Source organism: Odontesthes bonariensis, chromosome 5, assembly GCF_027942865.1.
Source record: "Odontesthes bonariensis isolate fOdoBon6 chromosome 5, fOdoBon6.hap1, whole genome shotgun sequence".
Taxonomy (NCBI): Eukaryota; Metazoa; Chordata; class Actinopteri; order Atheriniformes; family Atherinopsidae; genus Odontesthes; species Odontesthes bonariensis.
Window position 1 is genome coordinate 19,728,393 of NC_134510.1, and position 18,327 is coordinate 19,746,719.

At 38.9% G+C, this 18,327-nt stretch overlaps 1 protein-coding gene across 3 annotated transcripts in view; it reads right to left on the bottom strand.

Annotated features, from left to right (window-relative positions):
- Positions 1–4,361: 4,361 nt before the first annotated feature.
- The window catches only part of deptor (DEP domain containing MTOR-interacting protein), a 32,210-nt gene continuing 18,244 nt past the window's right edge, over positions 4,362–18,327 (bottom strand). For 2 of the 3 annotated variants that reach the window (XM_075465161.1, XM_075465160.1), the window contains exons 6-10: positions 17,965–18,147; positions 16,080–16,217; positions 12,726–12,796; positions 11,640–11,744; positions 4,362–7,283 (exon numbers count right to left, since the gene is read on the bottom strand). In XM_075465161.1, coding sequence (XP_075321276.1) covers positions 7,155–7,283; positions 11,640–11,744; positions 12,726–12,796; positions 16,080–16,217; positions 17,965–18,147 — 626 coding nt within the window. In that variant the 3' untranslated portion in view covers positions 4,362–7,154. Of the gene's footprint in view, positions 7,284–11,639; positions 12,797–16,079; positions 16,218–17,964; positions 18,148–18,327 lie in introns of those variants that run through there. The other variant, XM_075465162.1, reaches the window with a different exon arrangement.

Here is an 18,327-nt window from a genome sequence, read left to right on the forward strand (position 1 = left end):
GACATGTACATGATCTCAACGAGCAGAAAGCAGTACATTTATTAGCAGAAAATATTATGAAGAAGCAACTCTTCACACAAGATGCCTCTAATTTTCCAAACTTAGTAGCTGCTCTGGTGGAAATCTTGCAAACATTTGTGCTCTCACATGCAGACCCTCCTGAACATGTCTGGAAAGTTTTCAGGGAGGCAGTGCAAGTGTGAAGATTTTAACAAGAAATAATAATAAAAAAATATATAAAAAATGAAATAGCAACATCACTCTCTTCTGTGTCTTTTAAAGATTAGATACTGTTTCAACTCTTTGGTTTCCCTGACAATATTAGAGGTATAAATAGTTTAGTTAAATTGATTGCTCATCTAAAACAAGCCCTCATTATAGCCATGTTGTTTCAAAATATGTCTCTGGACATTCATTTTCTGAGTAATCCAGTTTTTTCAAAGATTAATTACAATAACTGAAATGTGTTTTTGTGAAAACAGTTCAGCAAAACTTGCTTTTTTTTCTCTTCATTTCATTTCCTGGATTGTTGAAAATGAACTTGGACACTTGCTCTTTGGTTGCTCCTTTGGTTCCTTGCTTTTATGCTCATGTCCCATGAGCAATCGTGCAGTCACTCCCACTTACTTCCATACATAAGGTAAAATACAGCAATTAAGAGAGTATTTATGTCTTCAGTGTGTTTTTTTTTGCTCCCATGATAAAGGGTCATTGTTGAAAATATTTCCTGAATTTTATTTTCTGCCATTAATAATAATAATCAATTACATTTGTAAAGCACTTTTCATTTCATACGGAATCTCAAAGTGCTATGCTGATGGTGGCAGACTACTGGATTGTAGCCCCAGCTGCCCTGGGGCACACTGACGGAGGCGAGGCTGCCATGCACCGGCGCCATCGGCCCCTCCGACCACCACCAGCAGGTGGTCAACCTAACATGCATGATTTTTTGGACAGTGGGAGGAAGCCGGAGTACCCGGAGAGAACCCACGCATACACGGGGAGAACATGCAAACTCCACACAGAAAGGCCCCAGCTGGGTGTTGAACCTGGAACCTTCTTGCTGTGAGGCAATAGTGCTAACCACCACACCACCGTGCAGTAATTAACGCATTAACACCATCATTGTGAGAAAGGACCAGATGAAAAAATGCTGCTTTCCATTAAGATTTAATTGAAATCAAGATCAAACGTCAAATGAAATTGATGAAGAATGTTTAGAGATGTACAAAGTTGACTTAAATGCTTTACTGTCTTATCAATAAAGGAAATAAGAGACGTTGAAATCTGAAACTGCAATCAAAAGGAAAAATCAATAATGAATTAGGATATCTGTGCAGCCCAATACAAAATTATCTACTTGGATGAAGAAGTGAGTCTTAGAGAGCAATTTGAATATGACTTAAGTCTCAGTGGTGGCTATAAGGAGAAGTACGCTGCTCCACGGAGTTGGGACAGCCACAAAAAAATCCCGATCACCTCTATGTTTTAGTCTGGACCTTGGAACATGAAAGAGCAACTGGCTGGTTGACCAAATGTGTCAAGGATCTGTACATTAAAAAATGACATTGATCTATTTATAGCTTTAAAAATAAGCAACACAATCTTAAACATAAAGAACAAAACAAAGAAGGAGCCTACAAATGGGTGCGCTAAATTTTTTTTTTTCAGTTGATCAATAAGCAAGCTGCTGCGTCTTTGCAGACATACAGAGATTACTGCTCTAAACCAACATACAGTGCAGTGGAGTAGTCTAGTCAAGAGGCGGTAAAAAAGTGAAAACCTTTTTCCTGGTCTTTGGGGGCGTGAGATAAGTCTTCAACTTGGCACTGGTATTAGTTGGAGAAAGCTTGCTTTGACAACTGCAAGTCCAAAGCTCTTGCTCGCAAGGAATGCATGGCTCTAGATCAGTCTTAGGGATTGTTCATCTGGTGCAAACATGAACACGCTCATAGGGAGAATTAGAAAACCTGGGTTGAATTACCAAAATGACAACCAGCACAGAGACACCACTAAGCATGAGGTCAACTGCTTCACTAAAGCCAAATCATGATGCCCTGGGTATGTTCGAATCAATTTATAATGCCCGGCCCTTATCTGGGCCACATTTTTTGAAAGCCTACGAGACGATGCACAAGTCATGTTCTTTTGGGACTTTAGCCCAATGACACGTAAAATGTCCTACACTAGCTAAAAGAGATTTGTCTGCTATATCACATTAGGGTTGTACAGTTTATTATTCATCCCACGTGGTAAAAACGCAGTCACTCACAAACCACAAACACCTCCATGATCATGCCTTAGAGGACATCAGATATGTGTGTAGGGAAACAGAGAGATCAGAAACGTCAGTGCAGAGAAATTTAGCGGAGGAGTCAGACAGTTTGGAGGATTAGCTTTCTGAGCAGTAAGAAAATCCATTAAGATGTGCAAGCACGTATAGAATAATGAGATAAGAACAAAAGAAGAAAGGGACTGAACGTGGAAGACGAGAAATCAAACAACTGCTATAATGTCAGCCATGCTTTCACACCCAAACTTGATAAAGATGGAAACAGTTTTATAAAAAAAAAAAAATGTGTGTTCTACAATTGTCCCTTGAATATCATAAACATGTTAAAAATGACAAAGCTTAGGGAAAAAAATCCATATGTGAGGCTGCAGCATATGCAGACTGATGTGCAGGGTAAGATTACCCCCTTTTGGCAGATGAGTGGTAGTGCATCGAGAGAGTTAACGGCATCGTGTTTCTTTCATCTCAGATTCACATCAAGATGCCTCAGGATGCTCATGCTCAACCATTCTGGATTGCAGTCTGTGTAATGTCTGCTTGAATGAGTCACCATGAGTCGTTATTTTGTGTACTCAACTACACAGACGTCTGAAGGCCTTGAGAGTTGAGAATATAAGAATACAATAAAATAAGTAAGAGACAAAGAACTTTTTCTGTTGCAGTTGTTCTTTCTCATTAAATGTCAGATACAGCTTGTAACACCAGTTAGAAAATTAGTGCCCCAAAATAGACATGTGCTGTGTTTAAATGCAGGGAAAAGGATGGTACACGTTGTGCTTTTGGCAAAATCTGAGTCTAAATTAAATCCCTGCAAGGTTGTTATAAAGGCATTAAGAGTCAAGGGAGACCTTTGTATTTCATCACATTCATCATTAGATGAGACAAGGTGATGCATATTTCAAAGGTTTATAAACTATGTGCCTCTGGACTCAGCAGAGTTTCTTGCAGAACTGCAAGAAAGCCAAATCACAACCCTTTGACTGCAAAAGACCTATGGGAACATGTGGTGCCCTGTTCTACTGTGCAACAGGAACTGTGTCAAATGTTGCATCAAAAGTTTGCAAAAGAAGGTAAAACAAAAAAGACTTTTGGCCCCATTTAAGGGATGACATATATAAAGGGATTTTCTTGTCTTGCTGACCACTCAAAATTATTACTCACACAGCACTTTAACACAGACACACACTGATCAATTCATTGAAAGACAACATGGTTAAGGACACTTGGACATATAGACTGATAAAGCTGGGGTTCAAACCAATGACAGGACACACAAGACAGGTCACTATGACATTTTATGTCATAGATGCTGTTGCCTTTTCCTTTAATCATTAAAGAAATGTTTCATCTTGAACTTCACACCTTGTAAAAATCAGAGCCTCTCTTACCTGGTGAGTGACACACAACAGCAGAAATTTAGACCAGGAGTGCCCATACTTTCACACGCCACTGTGTCTTTGTGTTAATTTCATAGATAAAAGCTCTGCTCTTGCATCACGGATTTTTTCCTTTATATGTGCAGTCACGTGAACTAAATAAACTCAACACAAAAGCCCAAACCAAAGAAATCCATACCTTTTGATTGCAATTACGCAGGCCTTAAAGGAAAAGTAACTGCAGCAACATTAATGTTCACAGCATGTGAACACTCCTGGCACACGGTGACACAGAATTAATTTGGCAAGCTTCAGTTTGATCAGTCATTCATCAATGTCACCAACTCTGTCTGCACGAGAAGCAAAAACTGGGGAAAACTGCACTCTGTGTTTGGATGGTATAAAAGGGCCCACTCAGCTTTCTTAATAAATGAATCATTAATTACATGTAAAAATCGTGTGACTTCCGCTGCAGTGACAGGTCGTTAAGCTAAACCGGGCAAGTCAGCCTTTAGTTAAACTGCTTTACTCATTAAAAACACAGGCAGTGGGCAAATGGGGCTGTTTTTTTCTGCTTATTTTAGCTTTCTTACACCTTAAACATGCACATTGTACAACATAATAACCCTGATATGAGACACATCAGTTTTTGTTGAGTGGGAATGTGTGATGAGATCCAGAAATAACCACAATTTGCGAGTTCAATCAGGTTTTTATTGAACACTGAACTTTTTAATACACAAGAACATCATAATGAAACAGACTGGTACCGTGAGCTTACATTGCCTCGAAACCCAACATTCGATCTCTGACAACTGAGAATAACAAACACGCGGCTGTACCTGCTAAAGCTCGACAGAAATCTAAGAGTCCCTTTAGTTATATGAGTCATTTCAGCTGACAAAAAGTGTAAACAGTACTATGTAGAAGAAGGCAGAGACATACATTCTGTCAGAGCGCTGCTTTTTAAACCAATGTTGAGCTATTAAAAGGTGGTAGTCTTAAAACAGTGATTGTCAGCGGAAGTGAAGGAAACAAAGAATTTCAACGCAAAAGTTGAGAAATCAGGTGACCACCAACTGTGATTAGCAGCACAATGAGAGCTTAAGGCAAACACTTTCAGTTAAACAGTCAGGGAACCCACTGACAGCCAACCCAGCACAACAAACCCTTCACAAAGTATATATGTAAAGGTTGTCACATCTGCACAATGTGAAGAACCTTCACACAGATCATTTCCCACACGGTTTAAAAGAACACAAAGTGAGTTGAAAACTGCAAACGGAAGAGTTTTGATAAAACAAAACAGAAAAAAAAAAAAAAAAAAAAAAAAAAAAAAAATCAAACCCAGGTGTAGATATGAACTATTATTAACTAATAACATACAGTACAAATGTGTGGTATGGCGGGATGCAAAAAAAATGTAGTACAAACATTTATGTCTAAATATCTGTATCTTTTTCTTTATGCACAGTAAACAGCCTCCATGAGTTTGGGATAACGTGTGATAGAATCTGTAAACAACATGAGTGGACTTATGAGATCAGCAACACGAAACACAACGTTAAGCAGAGGCTACCGGAGGACGCTATCAGTGTCTGAGAGGATGTAGAGCTGAACATTTTTAAGGGCTCAAAGTGTACTTACATCTAAAAGGATTTGCCTGGTTAATCAGTTCGACTGAGGAAGTGCTCTGGATCAAAAGATAAAGCTACATATGAATCTATTTACAGTATCCATGCATTTCACTGCCTATGACATTAAAGCAGCAGGAAAACTACAAATAGGTCACATTTGGAATCGGCACAAATTCACTTTACTGCATTTGTTCAGTTTCGCTGTTCTAATTTTACTTTAGGTCTTAGTAAGTATCTAAGTATCTATTAATTGTCGTAGTTTGAACTAAAACAAAACTCAAGATCACAAACTGACTTTATAAGCAATGAGAGAACCACTTAACAACGGTCTCGTTTCAGATATGATCTGTGTGTGGGAGCATGTGATGACACAGTCTATTAACATACAGTTAAATATGGTATTTTTTCTACGTCAAACCTTTATTAACCCAAAGGGATTCACCTTTGAGGGTCATTTCAACTAAGGTCCTATATATTTAAGAAAACATTGTGTTGTATCCGGCAAATCAGATCATTTCTCTGGAGGTGAATCAATTTTTTTTTTGATGGATTTAAGGAAAGCATAAGGAATTAAAAACAAAAACTTCACAGCTGGACATCATAAGAAATTAAGTGAGGTCACTGTTTTATTATTTGGCCGATACACAAAAAACTAATCAAAACTAATCTAATATCAGTAGCTGTGAGATTGTAGTTAAAAAATTATACATAGATTATGTACCTACATCGAGCGCTTCTGTCAACAATTATTGAATAACCTCTGCCAAAGAGGTTATGTGATTGGTACCGTTTGTGCATTTGTTTGCAATATTGTGCTTAAATTATCAAGCTGAATTTTTATGAACTTGGACTTGGAGTGTGAGCAAAGAAAGAAACCCATTAAATGCTGGAGCAGATCAGGATGACTTTTGTTCAGATTTCAAAACCCTTCAACATTGGCCTCGGTGGACGGTGCGCTCTCTGACATCTCTTGTTGTTCACGTGCTCATTCCAGTCTTTAGTCAAATCATATCAATAACAAAAGCAGTATTTAAGTATTAAAAGGTATACTTTGCAACTATTACATGATAGTTCTCCAGAAAGTCTGGAAGCACAATATGACACTGATCATAGTTTAGGTCTTATTTGGCACTGTAAGTATAGAAAATATCTGATACGAACTGCCCTTTGCAACTCTAACTCTCTCAAACAAACTATGTCTCTCGAAATAAACTGACACCCAGAAATTCCACAGTGGCAGCATAAAAAGTGTGTATCTATTCTTGTCCAGCAGGGGGCAGTGTGGGAAAAGCCATAAACCTCCATCATAAGCTGTAAACTTACAAGAGACAGAAGCCACTGAGCACCTCCATGAAATGTGCACGTCTATTTTTACAGTTTCACCTCAGGTTTCAATAACAGAACTTTTTTTTTTTTTTAAACACCTTTTTATGCACTTTTAATGCTTTCTCAAGATCAGCAACAATTGTGTGATCTAAACACATAGAGGACACGCGTGTTTTCTACTCCACAAAGGAAGTCTGGAGCGTTCTTATTCAGACTGGCAGTCTTTGTGCGTACATGGAAACATTTTGATCACAAAAGATATGGCCCCTGTGCTTTCCCTGTCAACGTTTTTAAAAAATCCAGAACAGCCCGCACGGTTTCTCTGGAGTCATTTAGTCTGAAACACACCCTGTTTCTCAATCATTCACCTTGTCCAAACAAGAGATCGTGGGAGCTGCGTTTCAAGTCATCCAAGATTCTCTGTAGATGTGGCCTTGAGGTCATGTACTAGACTTTCTAGTCCCTATATTTTTTACTGCATTTTTTGTTCCACATGTATGAGGTTTTCTCTGGTAACTGTTGTCAAACTTGTACCTCCTCCATCACTTCCATGACGATTGTCCTGGGTCCAGTCAGAATCAGGTTGCTGACGGTCCGGTAGTCGTGACAGAGGACATTCAGTCCATTCACAGACACCACAAACTGACACACCTGGAAACAGACAGACAAACGGGAGAGCTGCTTGATGATTTGGCTCGTGAAATAAAAGGATAAACAGTACAAACATGAAAGATTGTGAGAAATAAAGGAATACCCCCCCCAGCTGCTTTGTTTTAAAGCTATGACGATGCTGTCGGGTGTCTGGAATGTGACAAACGTAAAGATTAATGCTGCTGTGTGAACATGTCTTTACTTATTCATGACATTACAAACGATGGCTCTGGATCATCACCGAAATTAGTTCAAACTATTCACAAAGCTGCAAAATTAGGCTGGCTCCTTTAGAGTCATCCCTTCAGCCCACAGATTATTGTCATTATTCTAAACAGATTAATATTTGACGTATACACTCTGTTTATTCAGTTTAGACACAGATTTGATGCTATCCTTTTGGTATGTGCCAGTAAATTGAATGGCTTTGGGTTTCACTTTTGGCAACATAAAACAATCTCAACAAATGACATTGATGATTTAACAGGCATTTTTTTATGCAATAAAACATGCATTAACAACAAGCACACAATCATCTGATAAATCCACCCCAACACAATCCATAAATCTACTACTTTCATGTCTTTTTTCTATTCATTTCTCTCTGATTGATGATTATCTGGATTCTTTTTTAAACATATCTTAGAGCTCAGCATTAGTGTACAGTTCCAACAAATAGGTTTTTTGTTACATAAAGGGAGCATGTTTCTAGCCTTTGGTTATTGTCTTGATACTCTTGATACTAGATTGTTTTGGTGGTTTTTTTTCTTTTTATTACTCTTCCAATCACAACTGATAAAGTTCATAAAAAGCAACCAAACACAGGGAGAGTCAGTGAGCATAATCATAGCTCCAAAGTCAACAGCGTGAGGGCTGACTGACATAAAGTGATAAGTGATTCTAAACAACACCAGGACACACACCGAGTTCACTCTTCTGCCACACCTGAACTCCGCTGTTCTTATCAATAAATCAACAGTGCTGCAACGCTGCAGGTTCCAGATTAAATTAAAACACCTCGTCGGAGCTGATTTTTAATCATTCAGATCATAGGTGTTGTTAAAAAAAAATCTTTTTAAAAACATAAGTGTTTGAAAACACCCTCCTTAAGTTTTCTAGAAAAAAAAATATATCTCAGCCTTTGAAGACACTTTAAATATGTCATTCAACCCTTTTAAAAAGGGTAATCTGGCTTATAACCTTCATACGTTAAACTGAAATGGAAGCAGCAGCTAAAACTTGCATCTGCTTATATATCGCATCGGGGCTACAGCAGAAGGGACCAACAACTCCTGTTTTATTTGGAGCGGATGAATGCACAGCCCGTACTGTATACAGTCTGTGTGGAGATGATCAGTAGGTAGACAGTCATACAGATGGAACGACTTTAAATGAGAGTTTATTGTGAAACCTGACAATAACAAACAAAATCTGAGGAAAGAGAAAATCACTACCATACTGAGCAAGCTCCATGAAATTGTCTGATTTGTTTTATGGTAAATGATGTGGCCTCTTTTTCTGTTTCAACCTCATATCAGGGTGGCACTGCTATAAAAACGTGTTTGCACATGGTCTGAAGAATGCACGAGAAGCACACATTCTCACAGCACATTGTTCCTTTATAAATACCAGTTTGTGGGTATAAAAAGGTGCGCACATAGTTCTGTGTGTAAACTTCCTTTAGTTATCTTGCCTCAGGTCTTCAAGAGAAGATACGGGCATATGCAAACAGTCCTGATTCTTTGCTGGCAAGAGCCCTAAAAGCATGATACATGTAAATGAAAACACATACTTATATTTGTTTTTAAATTAAAGGACAGACAGAAACAGCTGAGTGAGGAAAAACTGAATGAAGAAAAACCTTTACAGATGTTTCGTGGACTCTACAGCACAAGAAGTATCACAAACAAAGAGAGCAGCCATTCATAAATTATCTCTTGCGTACATGTAGATGCTTCATGTACATATCGTGATCGTTTTTACAGCGAAAAGATGTACTACGAATAGGTGAGAGATGGATTAAGAGATATAAAGATACTTTATCTTCACTCCAGCTGATGACTTTCTCTGTTCTAGGTTTCCTATAAACCTTTTTAACTCTCTCCTTACACCTCCCCCTCCTGCCTCTCTGCCATTGCTATTCTTTTTTCAGGCCCTTGAGTTGTTGGTCTTGGGTCCAGCAGAACTTAATGACTCCTTGTGCCGAGTGTTAAAAACAGAAAAAAGAAAAGACAAGGAAAAGGACATGAAGAAAAGACATGGCAGCTGAAAAAGGCAAAGGTGAGCCACTCATAGTAAAACTACTCAGGTGATAGATGAGCCAAGACAGCACATTTACTGCATGTTGCATTTACAATAATAAAAGCCTAGCCTCACTGAGAAAGTAGAAGACTGATACCACTGATACCTTAAAGCTAGGAGACAGCTGGCTCAGCTTAGCATGACGCTGGGGTTTTATTAGCCAAAAACGAGTTGTGGTTTCACAGCGTGATACATGCTTGGATCACAGCCAGGAGCAATGGCTTGCAGAAGTCCAGTGGTTGCCTGGCAACCTCAATGTGACAACAAGATTCCAGGAGTCCTAACAAGTGAGGTTTCCAAATGTCAAACTACTCCTTGGTATCTTTTTCGATTTTTCTCAACATCTCATGACTGTGTGCATCTAAAGTGTAATGGAAGTATTCTTCATTTAATATCTCACGTTTAAGACGTCACAATTTTAATTTTATGCCTAAATTTTATTTTATAGTGAGGTAAAGAGACTCTTTCGTCCATGTTATAAAAATACAATACTGTAATGGTGAAGCATTCAGAATAAATGGACATGAGGTGAGACAGACACACTGCTCTATGTTCTGCTTTAGAAAGTGCATCTGATTTAGCTCAGAAATAATGTATCCGACAGTTAGATAAGTGCTCCAACGCGTTATGGCCAGAGCAACGCTGACGTGCGTCTGTGTGTGATGGAAAAAGAGACACACAGACCAAAATGAAAACGTTTGTGAGTGTGTGTGGGTGATGAGAAATGAATGTTTTTTTACAACATGCAGTCAGAGTACAGTGGGTGTACACCTCTCCTTTGGTCTTTTACCTGGAAGTGCCAACTCTTTACAAACTCAGTAACTCTTCATCTTGATTGTGTTCTTGACTCATCACACATCACTAAAACTATACAGGTGAGGGGAAATGGGAGTTACCTTCTGGGAAGTGCAAGCAAATAAACGGGTGAGGTCCTAACAAACTGCTGCACACCAGAACTGCAGCAATATAAGGCAAAAAAGAATGTGATAAATCTAACCCAATATTCGGATTCTTCAGCTTCACTCTTAAAGGCTGAATTGTGATAAACTCACAAAGAAAGTTTAAAAATCAGTCCACCAGGCCTTCGAAAGGACAAATCACACACACAAAAAAATATGAGCAATGAGAAGTTTATGACCGACTTGAACCATGATACAGTAGATGTTTCCATGGTAATAAGAGTAAGCAGAACTGATATTATTTCCACTGACCGTTTCCTCTTTTTGTGTTGATACTTAAACTCCTCCACATCTACCTCCTTCCTCATCTTCCACAAACTTCAGCTCACACGCTTTAATTCAAACATGACAATAATCACTGCAGTTACTTTAAAAAAAAAACAGAAAAACACATCACTTCTTTTTTAGGGAAAACAAAAACAAAAATAATAGTTTCTCGGTGGCTGGGGGATATCTTCGGGTGGCCGGAGCATTTTCATTATGCTTTAAAAGCTTTTTATTTCATCATCATTAATCAACGCCTCAAATCATTATTTAAATGTTATTCTTTCGACACCAGAAAGATTTTTTCCCCTCCCACTGCTTTTTCCATTTAGTCCTTGCCCTCTCTTCCAGTGTCCTCCCTCTTCATGTTGAGGCTAAAGTTGCTATACCGTGCATTCCCAGGATTCCTGCTGCTGCCCTTGTTGACATACCATCATGCCCGCTGTGGCAGCAGAACCACAATTGCCCTGTTTTCGTCGTCCTTCACTTTTTTTTCTCCTTTCCACTGCACTCAGCTCCTTATCCTGCAGGCCGAAGACACTGGAACCATTCCACTTTTCTTTTCTTGTCTAACCTACTTATTCAAAGGTAGATCTTAGAAATATCAAACTGCAATGCACAGTGGAGCAAACACCTAATATGATGTAGATCCCAGAAAATATAACGCACTAATATTTTACCTGACTACAGCTCACAGTTCATCCCTCCCTATCTTCCTTCATCCAAACTTCAAGATGATTAGTTTCTTTTGTTCAGCACTTATTGCCACGAATCAACAGATGAAAGAGACCCAGAGAGCTTTCTGGACTCCACGCATCTCTTCTGGTTTTACCTTCATGCCAGCAGCAGCTGCAGGTCCACCAGGGTCCACAGCCTGGATGTGACAGGGTTTGCTGCCTCGCACCACGAAGCCCCAGCCCACAGCATCGCCGACAATCTAAGAAACCACGGCAACGGATTACATGTCAACATGATGAATCACTGTGTTTCGCACTGGAATAAGGACCTCTGTACACAGATCCTATTCACAACATGGTGTTTACGACAGTAACAGAGTTTTTACAATTACAATAAGCGTGGAAGTGAATAATTCCAACCACCTTTATTCTTCAACACGGCCTGAGCCTTCTTACACAAGCTTTCTTGTAATTCCTTTAAGTCTTCCTTGAAGGACATTTCAAAGCTCTTCTTTGGACGTTGGCTGCCTTTTGTTCCGTTTTCTGTCAGATTCCACCCCGCACTGCTTCAATAATGTTGAGCTCTGGGGAGGATTCATTACACCATACGCCTGTTGCCACAGATCTTTAGTCCAGTTGTGTCATTTGGCATATCTCAGCCTTTTCTCCCTGTCTCCCTTCCTTAAGGATGGCTTTTTGACAGCCACTCTTCCATGGAGACCATTTCTGATGAGACTTTGGTGAACAGCAGACAGTTCAACTGAAGGCCCAGATGCTCCTGTGCTGCTTCAGGTCATTGCTGGATGTTTTTTTAAGTTCCAGATATTGTTCAACTACTCTACATACATTTTTAGGCCTGACACTTTTCTCTTTCGTCATCCACTTGTCCAGTTTCCTCAAGTTTTATGCCAATTTTTAACCTAATAGCTCTTTGGGAATCATCTTGTTGGTGAAAAAATGTCATGCCAGTCAAATTTAAAAGACATTCTTTATTACATTGTCTGGTATACTTGGACACTACACTGGTTCATGCCTTGAGTTAGGACCCCGTTATTATGCTTAAATGACTCATAGGTCGGTGTTAATTGGCTTGAGAAACTAAAAAGCACATTGCTCAGAAAATGGTCAGGACCAAATTAAAAGTTTGTCTCCTTGGAAGAAAAAAATGTAAAGAAATGAGAGTTGTCCCAAGACCTTTGTATGTGAGAGGGCACATGCGCCTGTGTGTGAGTGTTCCCTACGGTGAATGTCTTCTTTACAAAAGGCCCTCCTGGTGACTGCAGCTCCTCTGGACTCACTTGTCTCTTTAGAACTGTAGAGAAAAAACCCACCAACACAGCACATAATGTTACTTTGTACAGTGAGACAAAATCAGTTACCCACAGTAAGATTAAGATTGACCCAGAAAGCATGGATTAAACAACATATCTGAACATTCAAAATCAAGCATGAGAAAACACATACAGTACAAAGTGAAACCCAGAGATCTAATCTTACAATCATATATTTGTTTTTAAAAATGCGTATGCATGTGTGTGAAGAAAACGTGAGTGTTGGTCACGTGCTGACAGAGCCTGAAGGAATGTTGCTTCCTGAAACAGTGCAGCTTTTCACTCCTCCAACTTCCCCTTACTATTACTCAGTTCGACATAACTCTATACAGGGATTAACAATAACTTTGCATCTAAAAATGACTTTAAATCAAATTCTTTAAAGCAAATGACTAAAAAAATCTTAAAACTTAGATTGCTCAGGGTGACACCTGAGTATACAGATTACATTAAAGATTATACTGTGGTGGACTAGTAACAAGTCCGTGTTTTAACCAGCCTCTCGCCCAGTGCATGCTGGGATAGGCTCCAGCCCCCCGGCGACCCTGAACTGGACTGAGCTGGCATAGAGGATGAATGGATGATGCTTTTGTTTCTTTTACTCCCTCAGACACTTTCTTTTCTTGTCATTCAGTCTCTTTTCTTTAGTATTCTTTCATTCAAATGTGCTTTTTCTGGTCTTCATCAAAACATTTTAAACAGAAGTCCTTAAGTTAACAAACCTGAGACGGAAGATGATGACTAAATAAAAAACACTGTCACCTATAAATTAAGAAAATGTGTGTAACAGAACGATGAATTAATCTCACGATGCTAAAATCAGAGTGTGCTCCTTATAATGCCCTCAGGCCTGTGTGGAATGCACTGTATGTGTGTGTGCTGTGGCCTGTACACCATCTCACACTGATCTGATAAGAAAAAGGAAGTGAGAGTAAAAAAAATCTTTTTTTTTCAGGACAATTTCATAATCTCTCATTGGAATCCTGATCTGATTAGATATACGGAACAACTTTGTTTTAATACTTTTTCCATCTGTCGCTTTCACCTCATATTACAAGCCAACGTCAGGCAAATTCTTTTGATCTGTCTGACTTCATAAGAGCATAAAAGCAATCACACCAGACACTAAGCTCATCATATTTGTAATATCTGCTATGAATGTTATAGACTTTCCTCCTTATCTTCTCATCATGTGATACACAAAACTAACTATGATGAGGAAGAGGAAGATGGGAAATACCCCAACAGTATATTTTTTTATGTGTGTGTGTGTGTGTGTGTGTGTGTGTGTCTCTCCGTTCCTCTTTCTGTTCATTGTCTGAGTTATATCGACGGGATTCTGCGTAGTCAAGATACAGAAAGTAGAAAAACACACAGTAAAAGATGTGCATTCAAAAGTTCAAACAGTTTATCTCAATATTATTTTCCTGATCATTATTAGGAACAAGCAGCCTATATCTGTTTTTGTCTCTAGTAAACAAACCCTCCTTCTTAGCACTTTAAAACCCCCAACAACAAAAAGCAGGTGAGCTGCTTTGTGGTTTGTGATGGAATTTGAGTCCTGATCCGTTGTGAGTCTTCTACATCTACGATGAATTAATTTTACAATCATTAACGTGCATTAACTGCAAAAGCAAATTACTAATAAATGTCTTCTAAATTGGTATAATCCTTTAAATTGTCCGAAGAGCTGTTCAGATTTGCAGGGCCAAAGTAAGCCAAAACTCTCAGCTCAGAGTATTGCTGCCCAGCCTCCTCATCTATATCTCACCCAAGTTCAGCTTCAAAAAGTGCTGCATTCGCTGTGCCTGAGAATTAGGAAGTTCTAACTCTTTCACTCCTGCTTTATCCTTTTACAGCAGATTCTCATCAGCAGCCAATAAATCCCTTAGCTCAAAAATAAAAGGAGCCAATAATGCTTTACCAGTCCTTTGTTTAATGTTTTATAATTAAACTAGAAAATAATTTACCTCTAACGGGAATTCTTTTACTTTTTTTTACCAGTCAGAAGCTAGATTTGCAGTTTGTCATTGAATGGAGAACACTCAACATTAACTCCTAAAAACTAGAGCAAAAAAGAGAGGAAAGGGCCCACAGTGTAATATTATGTGCTCTTTAACTTTAACTTCTCATTTTTTCATTTTATCAGTACTTTTTATTGATCACCGACAATTAACAAATACACAACAAAGAGAAGATCCTTGAAACAATGTTCACATATTTTCATTTATATGTCACACACACATACTCACACATACACTTACCGGGGTAGTCCCCACTCCCCCATCCCACCCCACAAACAACCAACAGAAGGGACACTCACTCAAAGAAGCAAGGGAGGCATAAAGCTGTGTACTGTTCATAAAGTTATACACTATTTGCAATGTTTTGCATGGAGGAGCGTAACTGAGAGAAAAGACTGCTCAGTGAGTTCGAGTAGGCATAGTTTTAAGTCTACCTAAATACGTCAACACCGGGTTCCAGTTGGAGAAGAAGTTTTCCCGAGACCCTCTGAGTGTATGTTTAATCTTTTCTAGTTGTATGAATTGCATCAGATCACATAACCATTCTTGGATTTCCGATGTAATAATATTCTCCTGCGTGCCAGTAAGGTGATAAAAACATGTTTATGTGTTTATGTTTATCTTTTCCTAATTGTAAAGCAGTTCCTATCTGTGACACCAAATATAGCGATAGCGGCACTGGGTTGTAGATTAATATTCAACCGCTCTGACAGTGTTTTAAAGATCACCGACCAGTAGGTTGTCAGGGAGGGACATGCCCAAAACATATGAGTTCGGTTGCCATGACACCCGTCACAGCAAATTGTATTATGCCGGGTTTTGCACAAGAAGTACTGTTATTTACTCTTCGTAGAGCGCTGTTCCAAATATCCTCCTAACAATTCCTCCCCCAATTCATGCTCCCACTCAGCCCTGATCTTTGCAAGGGAGATGTTTTTAATAGAGGTTATACAGACATTTGTTCTTGAAATTAGTCTCCTTGAGTCTAAAGGAATTTCTAACAGATTATTTATCCAAGGCAGACATTGATATGTACGGGAAGTTCGGGTCATGACATTTAAGAAAATGATGGACTTGGAAATGGCGGAATAAGTTAGACCGAGGAAGGCTGACTTTTAGGGATAGGTTGTCAAAACCATTTATTTACATATCCTTAAATGCATAAATCCCATGTCTTTTTAACTTTCACTTTTAATACTTCTTGTATTAGATAAGTCAAAGGTCATCCATGTGATCCTACCAGATTTAGGGTTGCAGAGGACAGGTGGACTGCTGCTGAGTGTCGGACTGCTGCTGTAATAACCACTGCTGCCACAGCTGCTGCTCATGCTGCTCCGCCGGGCTCCGACCACCACCTTTATCTCTTTGGTGGGACTCACTGAGACAGAGGGAGAGAGAGGCATTGCACTAAATAACATGCAGGTCAATGAGCAGTTGAGTACTAACATAGAGCCTTTACCTTAACAAATAATTCAAAGTCCATCTTACTAATGTTGCACATTGGGTCGTTAGGAGTGACATGCAAAACTCTGGTCAAAATATAAAAATGTCTGCATGCATGAATAAGCAAAAAGAAAAAAAAAAAAAAAAAAAAAAGACAATAGGTTAAAGATGACACTTTGTTCGGACAAGCTACATAGTCTGTAACTTTTAACACAATCTCTGACCCAGCGTGATCACAGTGTGTGAGAGCTTTCTGTAGCAGTGAAGAATCCTTTGTTTCTTTTTTGGAGAGTTTTCTTGCATTCTTCCTTGAAAAGGCTTCTCATTCTGTGAGATTCTCAGGTCATCTTACATGCACTGTTTTGAGGTCTGTCCACAGATATGCGATTACTTTTTAGACAGTGAGGGCCATGGGAAAACCTTCAACTTTCACCTTTTGAGGTGGTCCATTTTGGATTTTTGTTACATGTAGTTAGGATCACTGTTAAAAAATAATCAAAGCTGTCCTCTTTTTATATTTAGCTTTTTTTTTTTTCTACAGACCACAGAGTGCTGTTTTTTTTTTTAAATCAGCAATTTATTCATTTCTTTTGTTTTGTCAAACATGGGCTTTAAATTTACATCTCTATCAATCTTAGGAGCTGTTTTATTGGCCTTGCAGACTTCAAGTTGACTTCCACATTCCCATTAAGAGCCATAATCTACTACATCAAGAAATAAGGAAAAAGTTCTGGGAAATTTCTGTGCTACCGTCTTATGACCTCTACCTGCTTTGTGGATATTAATCAATTTAATTTTAGAAAAATAGGGCAGCTGCTGAGGAGAGCCCATCGCTGCTGAATGTTCGGATAATCCCTAACAACTAAATCATCAACGTCTTTGACCATACTGAAAGTTACGAGAGCTGGAAGGTTTTACCATTTTATTTGCTTATGACGACAGTTTTATGCCACTCTTGTCATATGAGCCTGTTTCCGCTTGTGTGCAAGTAAGCGTCTGCAAAAAATGCTTCGAGCTAAAAAAAAAAAAAAAAAAGGTCTCTAAACTAAAATTAAAGACAAGAGTTGACTCACGATAATTCATATCTTGTTTTCTGCAGATTGCAATGCAGCTGTCAAACAATTTTACACTAACAACCATTTTGTACAATCTGGGAGGAAGATTTAAAATATTCTTAAGAAAACAGGAAAATATCCTGATCCCTCTTAATTTGACATTCACACAATGCAGTAGTATAACAGTGGAATAAGGCTTATTCAAATTCCAAGAAGCTACTTATTTTTGGAAATGTTATGATGACAGTTGAGCACTTTTCACAATCTTATTCTGACCAGTAACACAAAACAGGACAGCTTTGTTATCTGTACATGGCAGACGCCACCAAGGACACCGGCTGCCTGTGTTTGGGTATGTGGGTCAACAGATGATAAGACAAATGGGATAACTATGTCACTGTTCAGTAAAGAATAACAGGGGCAATTTCCAGCTTCTATAATTACAGCTGCCTCGGCGAGCACACAACAATATCGCCACATTTAAAGTTTTTGATGAAAGAGCAAATGTTGGCCTGTACCACTTCCCAGAACATGTGGCGCCATTTTCAAATATCAGCAAATCCTTTTAAAGAAAGACTTAACCTAAACTTTTTTGGTGTGTGTGTGTGTGTGCAGTATACTGTCTACCTGAGAGGAAGCTGGTGTTGCCTCCGTCGGACTGTTGTTTACGGAGACAGAAGGGGCTGTCGTGGCTCTCGGGGATGCTGCGGCTTCGCTCGTGAAGAAGCTCTAACAGACGCCGCCGTCGCCGGAAGTTCATCCTGAACTGGTAGAGGAGAGGCCCGTCGACAAAGTGATGCTTGTTGGTGACTAAAAAGATGGACAGAGAGAATTATTGACACTTAGAATGACAGAAATTAGAACAAGCTAGATTCAGGAATGGATTTATCAATTTCACAATACTGAGGAGCATCTGTTAACTGGATTATCTTTATCAGAAGCTGAGCTTTAATGTCATCTATAAATCAATTTAGAGAAATGTCACAATAT